Genomic DNA, 12,359 nt, shown 5'->3' with positions numbered 1-12,359 from the left:
GTTAATGATCAGAGCAGGAGGTGACTCTTTGTGACCCCGTGTCCTCTCAGGTGTTTTCCATCATTCCAAAAGATCATACTGGATCCCGAACCTTGCCCACTTTCCCAGCTGGTCTCCCATTCCCTCTGATGTACTCAATGGCTCTACATCTATAAGCTCCAGGACGGAGTCTTCCCAGTTTACTACCATTATCTATCACGGTGCGTGCTGGTAATGACTGAACCCAGGTGTGGAAGAATAACAGACTCCTGTTTAGAGACGGAAACAAATGTTTATACATAGAAATTCCATCAGAACATTGGTGGCTCGACCGAGCAACACCACGAGATGGAACATTCTTGAGAAACAAAGACCCTGCAATAAGCATTAACCAGGAGTCCTTTTTAAATAATCACAGTGCGCAGAAAACCCATGCCAGTCAAAATAGACTTCACACAATTAAACGGGAAGCACAAGGGATTAATGATTCTAGATGAGACAGTAATTAACAACTACAGGTGCACAGGCCGGCAGGGCTCATGACAATTATCACATTCCTGAACAGTCCATCCCTTACTCTTTGCCCTGCCATCCAGTGCTCAGTCCCAACTAGTGGTTATTTGTCCAAACTCCTGGGAAGACTGGATAAAGTGGAGTAAAGTGAGGGAAAGGTGTCAAAACCAAAATACCGCAGATGCTGGAAACCCAGAGGTAAAAGAAAACTTTCAGTCAGTACTCGGCAGTTTTGACCAGGTCTGTATAGAAACAGAGAGTGAGTGTTACCCTTTCAAGGCAATAGCCTTTCAACAGGACAGGGGTCTATTCTTTCTAATTTTGACCACCTTATTCAATAAATATTGCAGTTGAAAGAGGGGAGGATACAATGCATAGTGGTTAGCACAACACTATTACTCTGCCAGTTCAATTCCCACTGCTGTCTGCAAGGAGTCTGTACATGTCCCCCCTCCCTCCCGTGACCGCACTGGTTTCTCCTGGGTGCTCTAGTTTCCTCCAAAGACATACCAGTTAGCAGGCTAATTGGTCACATGGGTGTAACTGGGCAGCAAAGGCTCGTTGGGTAGTAAGGGCCTATAACCGTTCTGTATCCCGAACTTGGTAGACTGTTCAAGGCTTTTAATTGAATACAAAATCTCTCAGCATTTCTTGATTTTCATTTTTACTTTCAGCTTCATATCCCCTTTTTACTGTTTATCTATACTTTCTCACTCTTTCTCTGTTATATGTCCCTGATTCTTTCTCTCATTGTCCATGTGATACTCACCGCTCCATTGTCCAACTTGGATATTCTGTTCCTCCCTAATTCCATCCCTGGCTTGGAGCCGCTCTGCTTTCCTCTCTTGCTCCTGTTTACTGGCCCCCCTCTCAATCCCATCCTTTTCCCACCGCAGGCGCTGTCCGAGCATCCAGTATCTTCCCCATCCTCAGTGTCATCCTGCTCTTCATGGGTGGACTCTGCATCGCGGCCAGCGAGTTCTACAAGACCCGACACAACATCATCCTCAGTGCCGGCATCTTCTTCGTCTCTGCAGGTGAGCGGTCTTCTCAATGTCTGAACCGTCTTCTACTTAGGTCAAAACATAAGCAAAGGAAGGTTTGTGGTTTGGCTTTATCCTGTTTCATACTGAACGAATGAATATGCGATAATGCATGTGTGTGTGTGTGTGTGTGTGTGTGTGTGTGTGTGTGTGTGTGTGTGTTTATAATTATGTGCTTATCCCGTATATGAGTATTTATGTGTCAGTTCATATATATGTACTTGTGTTCATATATTTGTGCAATTGCACACATATGTGTGTATGAATATATGGAGACTCAAGAGCGTAGGAGTGTGCAGATGCATGTGCATTTGGCCTTCATATACATGGACATATGTGTGCCTACCTATGCATGCATGTGTATACTGGATCTGTGTTCATGTATGAGACTGTAATACCTAGGGGCAGAATCAGGCCATTCAGCCCGTCATCTGCTCCTCCGTTCCATCATGGCTGCTTTTTTATCCCTCCCAACACTACTGTCCTGCTTTTGTCCTGTAGCTTTTGGCAACCTTAATAATCAAGAACCTATCAACCTCTGCTTTAACTATACCCAATAACTTGGCCTCTGCAGCCGTTTGTGACAATAAATTCCACAAATTTACTACCCTCTGGCTAAAGAAATTCCTCATCATCTCTGTTCTGAATAGACATCCCTCAATTCTGAGGCAGTGTCCTTTGGTCCTAGACTCGCCCACTATAGGAAACATCCTCTCTATTGTATATCCACTCTTTCAATGTTCAATAGATTTCCCCCTCATTCTTCTGAATTCCAGTGAGTTCAGGCCCAGAGCCAATAAACACTCCTCATACATTAACCCTTTCATTCCCGGAATCGTTCTCCTGAACCTCCCCGGATCCCCTCCAATGCCAGCACACCTTTGCTTCGATAGAGGGCCCAGAACTGCTCACGATGCTCCAAGTAGGTTCTGACCAGTGCCTATAACGGGACCATTACGTCCTTGCTCTTATATTCGAGCCCTCTTTAAATGAATGCTAACATTGCATTTGCTTTCCTTACCACCGACTCAACCTGGAAGTTAACCTTCAGGGAATCCTGTACAAGCATTCACAAGTCTCCTTGCATCTCTGATTTTTGAATTTACTCCCCATTTAGGACAAAGTCTATGCCTTTATTCCTTCTACCAAGGTGCATAACCAGGCACTATATCCCATCTGTCCCATGTTTTCCCATTCCTCCAATCTGTCTAAGTCATTCTGCAGACCCCTTGCTTCCTCAACACTACCTGCCCCTCCACTATCTTCGTATCATCCACAAGCTTGGCCACAAAGGCATCAATTCCATCATCCAAATCATTGATATATAACATGACAAGCAGGAGACCCAACGATGAACCCTGCAGAACACCATTAGTCACTGGCGGCCAACTAGAAAAGGCTCCCTTTATTCCTACTCTTTGCCTCCTGCCAGTCAGACAATTTTCTATACATGCTGGTATTTTTCCAGTACAGGTAATACCATGCGCTTCTATCTTGTTAAGCAGCCTCATGTGCAGCACCTTGTCAAAGGCCTTCTGAAAATCTAAGTAAGCAACATCAACCAATTCTCCTTTGCCTATCCTGCCTGTTATTCCATCAAAGAATTGCAACAGATTTGTCAGGCAAGATTTCCCTTTAAGGCAACCGTGCTAACTTTGTGTATTTTATCATGTGCCTCCAAATACTCCAATACCTCATTCTTAATAATGGTCTCCAACATCTTCCCAACCACTGAAGTCAGGCTAACTGGCCAATTTCCTTTCTTCTGCCTCCCTCCCTTCTTAGAGAGCAGAGTGACACTTGTAATTTTCCAGACCTCTGGAACCATTCCAGATTCCAGTGGTTCTTGAAAGACCATTACTAATACCTCCACAATCTCTTCAGCCACCTCTTTGAGAACCCTGGGGTGTAGCCCATCTGGTGCAAGTGACTTATCCACTTTCAGACCTTTCCGCTACCCAAGCACCTTCTCCCTAGTAATAGCAACTGCACTCACTTCTGCTCCCTGACACTCTCAAACTTCCGGCATTTTGCTATTGTCTTCCTTGGTGAAGATTGACACAAAATACTTATTAATTTCATCTGTCATTTCTTTATCTCATACTACTACCTTTCTAGTGTCATTTTCCAGCAGTCCGATATCCATTCTTGCCTCTCTTTCACTCTTTATATATCTGTAAAAGCTTTTTGTATCCTCTTTTATATTATTGGCTATCTTCCCTTCATATTTCATCTTCTCTCTACTTGTGTTGCTTTTTTATTTGCCTTTTCTTGGTTTTTAAAAGCTTCCTAATCTAACTTCCCACTAATTTTGGCTATATTACATTCCCTTTCTTTTCCTTTAATGCTGACTTTGACTTCCTTTGTCAGGAGAATTACCTCATCTTCACTTTAGAATAATTCTTCATCTTTGGGATGCATCTATCCTGCATCTTCTGAATTGATCCAGCCATTGCTGTTCTACCATGATTTCGGCTAATGTCCAATCAACTTTGGCCAGCTCCTCTCTCATGCCTCTATAATTTTCTTTACTCCACCCTGATACTGACTCGTCTGACTTTATCTTCTCCCTCTCAAACTACAGGGCGAATTCTTTCACATTATGATCAGTCTCCTAAGGGTCCTTTTACCTTAAGCTTCCTAATCAAACGAGGCTGATTACACAACACCCAAACTATAATTGCTTTTCCCCTAGTGGGATCAACCACAAGCTTCTCTTAAAAAAAAAATCTCATAGACACTCTACGAATTCCCTCTTTTTGGATCCAGCATCAAAAAATATATTCCAATCTACCTGCATATTGAAACCCCACCCCCCCATGACTATCGTGACATTGCCCTTTTGACGTGCATTTTCTTACTCCCATTGTAATTTATATCCCACATCCTGGCTACTGTTCAGAGGCCTGTATGTAACTCCCAGCAGGGTTACCCTTGCTGTTTCTTAACTCTATGCATAAGGATTCGATATCATCCAATCCAATGCCACCTCTTTCTAAGGATTTGATTTCATTATTTTTACCAAAAGAGCCAGCCCACCCCCTCTACCTACCTGCCTGTCCTTTCACTACAATGTGTATCCTTGACTTGTCCTATTGCAGACATTCCCTTTGCTCTACTCCTCCCTCCCCACACCTTCTCTCCTACTGAAAACAAACTTTTACATAAAGCTCCCAACTATGATCTTTCAGCCACAACTCAGTGATGCCTACAACATCATACCTGCCAATCTCTAACTGCACTACAAGACCTACCTTGTTCCATATACTGCATGCATTCAAATATAACACCTTCAGTCCTGTATTCATCTCCCTTTTTCATTTTACCCCCATGTTCCACTTCAGCTCGTCCAACTGACTGCAATTCTGCCCTATCACCTCCCTGTCCTTCCTCACACTCTCATTACACACTACCATCTACTTGTATATATCAACTGCCCCATCCTTCCAGGTGCCATCCTCTTGCGAAATTATTTTAAAACCTTCCCCAGTGGCCCGAGCAAATCTATGTGCATACTTAAGCATGTGCAATTGAATACTTTTATAGATGTATGCACATATACTAGTCTGCATGTATATGGATAGGTCACGTGTGTTTGCATGAGTATGTGTATATGTTGATCAATGTACGTGTGTAAATCAGGACCGTGAACATGTTTCTGTGTGTGTATTCGCTTGGTAGGTGCATGCATGCACATATGCATGTACATGCATGCATGGACTTGCAAATGTGCATGGCTGTGTGTGTATGCTTGTGTGTGTCCACACACATCACTTTTGTTTGCCTGAGCAATTTTGTATGAGTGCGCAAATTTATGGACACGTGTGTGGATATGCACACCCGTGCATGCTTATAGCCCACAAATTCCAGATTTAGGATTGCTTATTGCCATTCTTCAGTAAAGGAGAACGAAACGATTGTTACTCCAGATCCAATGCAGCATAAAAATACAATAAACAAAAACACATTAAAAACTCAATAAATATCAATTTGAAAGTAATCCTATAAAACACAATGTACGAATAGCTGTTATATACTGTACATAGACTGATTGTATGTACCTAACATGATGCTAGGTGATATGTATGTTGTGATGGTAGCAGGAGGAGGTGTTGATCAGTCTGATAGCATATATATGCATGTATACGCCCATATGTATGTGTAATGTATCCATGCTTGTGTGTGTGCACAGGCAGCTTGTGTGTGCATGTATCGATGCTCATAACTATGTGTTCAGGTGAATACGGAAAAGTGCCGGGCAAAGGCCAGCAATACCATGAAGAATCCCGCCCATCCTGCTCACGGACTGCTTGTCCCACTCCCATCAGGGACGAGGCATGATCGCATCCATCAGGACTACCAGACTCAAGAACAGTTACTCTCCCCAAGCAGCAAGACTGATCGACACCTCCACCCACTAACCCACCCCTTCACCCCATGATGAACTTTATCATTTCCTGTCTGTCACCTTATGCACAGACGCTCCTGTGCCTAGCGTCACTTTATGGGCATACAATCAATCTCTGTATATAAGCTATTTTACGTATTTATATTTATTGTGGTTACTTTTACTATTCTGTTCCTTATTTTATTGCTTTATTTTCACTGCATCAGATTCAGAGTAACGATTACTTTATTCTCTTTTACACTTGTGTATCAGAAATTATATTAAACAATCCTGAATGTAAGTCTTTGAAGTATTCGAACGTAGAAGTCGACCTAACAGAGAGGCAATTCACATGTGGCACTGGGAGTGTCAGGGAATGAGTGATGTGTTGGTCCTTGAGCATGTCAGGCCAGAAAAATAATTGAGTGTGGGTTTATGCCCGAGTGCGGCATGTGGAATGATCTATCAATGTGAGTGTGAGACTGTCAATATGTCAATGTTTCAATTAGGCAGCAGTTCACAAGACTGATCGCGTCTGTCAGAGTGCCAGATAGAACATTAGCAGAGAGTGTTGGGCCTTCCTTGCATCTCAGGTTTCTGTCAATGATACAAACCACAAAATGCTGGTCAGGCAACATCTTTAGAAAAAGAAACAGCCAACGCTTTGGCTCTGCAAGCCCTCATCAAAGCTGGGAAAGGGAGAGACGCAAGTTCGTCTTCAGTAGGAGAGAAGGTGTGGAGGGGCGGAGGAGTAGAACAAAGGGAATGTCTGCGATAGGATGAGTCAATATGGCTTAATAGTGGCAGTTACAATCGCATTAAACTTCTTGGTCTGTCTCGTGCGTTGTTGATGGAAGGACCTGCCTAACAAATCAGATGTATACGGGTAGGATAAAAAATACTGAGCTAACCTGATATAAAAACAGATAATGGAAAATGCTGGAAACACTCAGCAGTCGGGCAGCATCTGTGGAGAGGAAAACAGCTGATGTTTCAAATCAGGGATCCTTCATCAGAGCTGGGTAGGAGAGAAATAACTGAGACTAGGTAGCAGTAACGTGGGTAGAATAAAAAGCAATATATAGAGTGCATCCAGTGCTATGTTCAGCTCTTCTTCACCCCCACCCTTCGTGGTGGCGTGGCAGTTAGCATAATGCTTTCGTGGTCTGGGTTCAATTCTGCCGCTGCCTGTATACGTTCTCCCCTTAATCACTATGTTTCCTCCAGGTGCTTTTCAAAGAGGGTTAGGGTTAGTAACTTGTGGGCATGCTATGTTGGCGCTGGAAGCTTGGCGACACTTGCGGTCTGCCCCCAGCGCATCCTCGGACTGTGCTGTCCTTTATCATGAACGAAGCATTTCACTGTTTGTTTCGATGTGCGTGTGACAAATACTAATCTTCTAAAGCTAATCTTTAATCTAATCTTTCTACTACTTCCCTCACTCCCTTTTATCCCGTACTGATTATGTTCGAGGCACGTGCTATGCAAGATTCCAGCTGAGAAAGCTGGAAGGGAATAAACCCAACAAACGGATGGTGCCAGGCTGTCCCCGCACACAAAGTGGGGAGCTCAAAAAGACAGCATCTTTCACTAAGCACCCCAATCACCCAGGACATGCTCTCCTCTCACTTCTACATCAAGGAGGAGATACAGGAGCCTGAAGACATACACTCAAAGAACAGCTTCTTCCCCTCTGCCATCAGATTTGCAAACGGACAATGAACCATGAACTTTACATCACTTTTTTTTTGCTTTCTTTTTGCTCTACTAATTTTATTTAATTTCGTAATATATTTTTCTTACTGTAATTTATCATTTGTTCATGATGTGCCATGTTGTATGCTGTGGGCAATCACGGTCTTTCCATGACCGCAATTGTCTCGGCAAATTTTTCAAAAAAAGTGGCTTGCCATTGCCTTCTTCTGGGCAGTGCCTTTACAAGCCATTATCAATACTCCTCAGAGATTGTCTGCCCGGCATCAATGGTCACATAATGTGATATGCACCAGCCTTCATGTGACCCTGATTGGGGGGTGAGGTGACCTGCAGGCTAGCAGAGGAATGGAGCACCTTACACCTCCTTTGGTAGAGATGCGTCTCCACCTGCCCACCATATTTAGTCATAGTCATAGTCATACTTTATTGATCCCTGGGGAAATTGGTTTTCATTACAGCTGCACCATAAATAATAAATAGTAATAGAACAATAAATAGTTAAATAGTAATATGTAAGTTATGCCAGTAAATTATGAAATAAGTCCAGGACCAGCCTATTGGCTCAGGGTGTCTGACCCTCCAAGGGAGGAGTTGTAAAGTTTGATGGCCACAGGCAGGAATGACTTCCTATGACGCTCTGTGTTGCATCTCGGTGGAATGAGTCTCTGGCTGAATGTACTCCTGTGCCCACCCAGTACATTATGTAGTGGATGGGAGACATTGTCCAAGATGGCATGCAACTTAGACAGCATCCTCTTTTCAGACACCACCGTCAGAGAGTCCAGTTCCGTCCCCACAACATCACTGGCCTTACAAATGAGTTTGTTGATTCTTTTGGTGTCTGCTACCCTCAGCACACTGCCCCAGCACACAACAGCAAACATGATAGCACTGGCCACCACAGATTTGTAGAACATCCTCAGCATCGTCCGGCAGATGTTTAAGCACCTCAGTCTCCTTTAACATTTTTAAGGTTTTTTTTATCATTAGATATTGCAGTGCATTGCTGTCACAGAGCAAGAAATTTCACAATATATGCCAGTGATGTTAAACCTGACTCTGATTCTGACCTCTGGCAGAACATGTTGAAAACTCTCAGAGGATCAGTGATATGTTTCAAGTCTGGGAGCTTTCATCAGAACCGGGGAGAGAATTTTTGACTGGTAGACTATGCAAGCATTTGCGAATGGCCAAAGTTGCCATTTTTTCACTGGCTGGGAGTTCAGTGTTGATGATGAAAATGGGCACAACTACATCTGCTAGCCCGAATAATCAGGGAAGGAGTACCAGGAGGTGAATCCAGCATAAGGGGAAAATAATATGACGGCAAGGTGCTTCAGCACTGAACAAGGTAGGAAACCAGTACAGGGTGTGGTTGCGCATAATTCTGAACTGGCATTTTACATCACAACGTTTAAATATTTTACATATCCAGAATATACAGCTTACTGCCGACTGATATTTAGCTGCATGAAGAAATCTGATTGGTTCATGAGAGTGCTGACAATCACTGATTTAAAAAGTCCAGTGAATTTTTTGTAACTTATTCTCTGGATTTGGGCAATCCTTAAGTTAAAGCACATCCCTAATTGCCTCTTGAGAAGGTGGTAGGAAACTGCTACAATCTGTGTAGTGAAAGCACTTCCATTCACCCATTGGAACCATTACACAGAAAGTCGCCTTTTCTCCCTTGGTCTCAATGCTACATAGCAGATCTCAGGCTATGGTCCTCAAGATTATGGTTCTTTAAACGATTTGGATTTAGAGCCAACACTAAAATTGGTGCTGCCATTGTTAGTGAAGATGGTTTTCAGGATTTATGGAGGGATCTTGATCAGCTGGGTTAGTGGGCTGAGAAATGGCGATCAGAGTTTAATTTGAATGGGCGTAAATTTTTCTATTTTTGGGAAGACAACTGAGTGTAGGATTTTCACAGTGGACTGTAGGAATGTGGAGAGTGTTGTGGAACAGGAGAGTGTAGGATTGTCACAGTGGACTGTAGGAATGTGGAGAGTGTTGTGGAACAGGGGAGTGTAGGATTGTCACAGTGGACTGTAGGAATGTGGAGAGTGTTGTGGAACAGGAGAGTGTAGGATTGTCACAGTGGACTGTAGGAATGTGGAGAGTGTTGTGGAACAGGGGAGTGTAGGATTGTCACAGTGGACTGTAGGAATGTGGAGAGTGTTGTGGAACAGGAGAGTGTAGGATTGTCACAGTGGACTGTAGGAATGTGGAGAGTGTTGTGGAACAGGGGAGTGTAGGATTGTCACAGTGGACTGTAGGAATGTGGAGAGTGTTGTGGAACAGGGGAGTGTAGGATTGTCACAGTGGACTGTAGGAATGTGGAGAGTGTTGTGGAACAGGGGAGTGTAGGATTGTCACAATGGACTGTAGGAATGTGGAGAGTGTAGAACAGAGAAGTGTAGGATTTTCACAGTGGACTGTCGGAACCTGGGGACTGTTGTAGAAAAGAAGGACATAGGAGTACAAGCACATGATTCCCTGAAAATGATGTCACAGAGAGACAGGGAGGTGAAGAAGTCTTTTGGTACACTGGCCTTCATCAGTCAAGGGCACTGAGTATAAAAAGCAACTCACATAAAATGCTGAGGGATCTCAGCAGATCAGGCAGCATCTATGGAAATGAATAAACAGTCGACGATTTGGACCGAGTTCCTTTTTCTCAGTACTGAAAAGGAAGGGGGAAAAGGCCGGAATAAAAAAATGGGAGGAGGGGAAGGAGGGCAGCTAGAAAGTGATAGGTGATGCCAGGTGGGTGGAAAGAAAAAAGGCTGGAGAAAAAGGAATCTGATGGGAGAGAAGAAAGGGAAGGAGGAGGGGTACCGGGGGAAGTGATAGGCAGGTGAGAAGTGGACAAGAGGCCAGAGTGGGTAAGAGGGGAAGGGGAGGGAGGCATTTTTTTACCAGAAGGAGAGATCAATATTCATGCAATCAGGTTGGAGGCTACCCAGATGGAACATAAAAATTTGGGATGAAGTATCCCTCAAAGCTAGCCAGTCAGAATCTTCTACTGCTAAACTATTCACAGTGTTTTGAACCAGCCATCTAGATCATGACATCTAATCAATATCCGTTCAACTCCCGGGGAGTATATAAACCGCCATTCTGAAGAGACGACGCCCTTAAATGCGCACTGGTAATGGCTTCTCGATTGGAGTCGAAACGTCTGCAATCATTTTGTCAAGCTCGACGATCAACCAAACGTCCAAAAAAAAATGTACGAAGATGTTGTTAGGACTCGAGATACTGAGTTATGGAGATAGGTTGAGCACAGAAGTAGACTCTTCGGCCCATCTAGTCTATGCCAACCCAATCTTCTGCCTAGTCCCATCTACCTGAACCCAGATCATAATTCTCCAAAATCTTCTCATCCACGTACTTATCGTTCCACACTTGCTTCACACTCTGAGTGAAGATGTTTCCCCTCAGATTCCCCTTAAATATTTCAACTCCAATGCTCTACCTACAGTACTGTGCGAAAGTTTTAGACAGCCCAGATTTTTATATATGGTTCCAGATGTGCGGCCACCATAGAGTCCTGATCTCAACATCATGCAGGCAGTCTGAGATTACCTACAGAGACAGAAGCTAGCGAGACAACTCAAATCTGCAGAACAACCGTGGCAAGTTCTCCAAGATGCTTCGAACAACCGAGCAGCCAATTTTCTTCTAAAATTGCACAACGTTGTACCTTAGAGAATTGATGCAGTTTTCAAACCAAAGGGTGGTCACACCAAACATTGATTTAATTCAGATAGGCAGATAGATAGATACTTTATTGATCCCAAAGGGAATTACAGTGTCACAGTAGCATTACAAGTGCACAGATATAAATATTAGAAGAGAAGTAGAAAGAATAAAAAATAAGTTACCACAAACAGCCTAACAGGAGGGGGTCATCACTTCCCCAGCTATAGGTTGACTCATTATAGAGTCTAATGGCTGAGAGTAATATTGACCTCATATAACGCTGTTTGGAGCAGCACAGTTGTCTTAGTCTATTACTAACAATGTTCCTCTGTTCAGCCAAGGTGGCATGCAGAGGGTGAGAAACATTGTCCAGAATTACCAGGATTTTCCATAGGGTCCTTTGTTCTACCACAGCCTCTAGTGTGTCCAGTTTGACTCCTATAACAGAGCGAGCCTTTCTAATCAGTTTTTTTACTGCTCTTTTTTAGTAATTTTTTGATATTTAGAAATTTATATGGGCTCTAGTTCCAGTCTCATCCAAGCTGAGGTGAAAAGGCCTGCATGCGTTCACCCTATTCACACACCTCATAATTTTATATTAACTCGCCTTATTCTTCTGCGTTCCAAGGAATAAAGTCCTCACCTATTCAACTTTCCCCTATAACATGGATCCTCAGGTCCGGTGACATCTGAAGTCTTTCAAGATCATTGATATCTTTCCTATAGTTGGGTGACCAGAACTGCGCACTATGCTTTAAATCTGGACTTCACCCAAGTCTTGTACAGCTTCAACACAACATGGAAGTCTCAGCTTCCATCACCCCTTCGCGAAGTTTGTAACCACCTTTTGGGTAAAACACTTTTTCCTCAAGCCCTCTCTAAACCTTTTATCCTTTATCTGAAACTGATGCCATCTAGTTTTCAAAAACCTCTGCTACAGAGAAAAGTTTCCTACTACACATGCAACCTACATACTGTTAACTCTATCAGGTTCCCCTGGCTCCCTCTGC

General features: G+C 43.4%; 1 protein-coding gene across 1 annotated transcript in view; it reads left to right on the top strand.

The window, feature by feature from the left end:
- Window positions 1-12,359, top strand: part of LOC134354085 (voltage-dependent calcium channel gamma-2 subunit) — a 209,391-nt gene that overhangs the window by 156,065 nt on the left and 40,967 nt on the right. The window contains exon 3 of the mRNA XM_063062832.1: window positions 1,389-1,529. Within this exon, the coding sequence (XP_062918902.1) occupies window positions 1,389-1,529 (141 nt within the window). The remainder of the gene's footprint in view (window positions 1-1,388; window positions 1,530-12,359) is intronic.

This window comes from Mobula hypostoma, chromosome 11 (genome assembly GCF_963921235.1).
Source record: "Mobula hypostoma chromosome 11, sMobHyp1.1, whole genome shotgun sequence".
In the NCBI taxonomy this organism is placed as follows: Eukaryota; Metazoa; Chordata; class Chondrichthyes; order Myliobatiformes; family Myliobatidae; genus Mobula; species Mobula hypostoma.
This window is presented reverse-complemented; position numbering and strand designations above follow the sequence as displayed.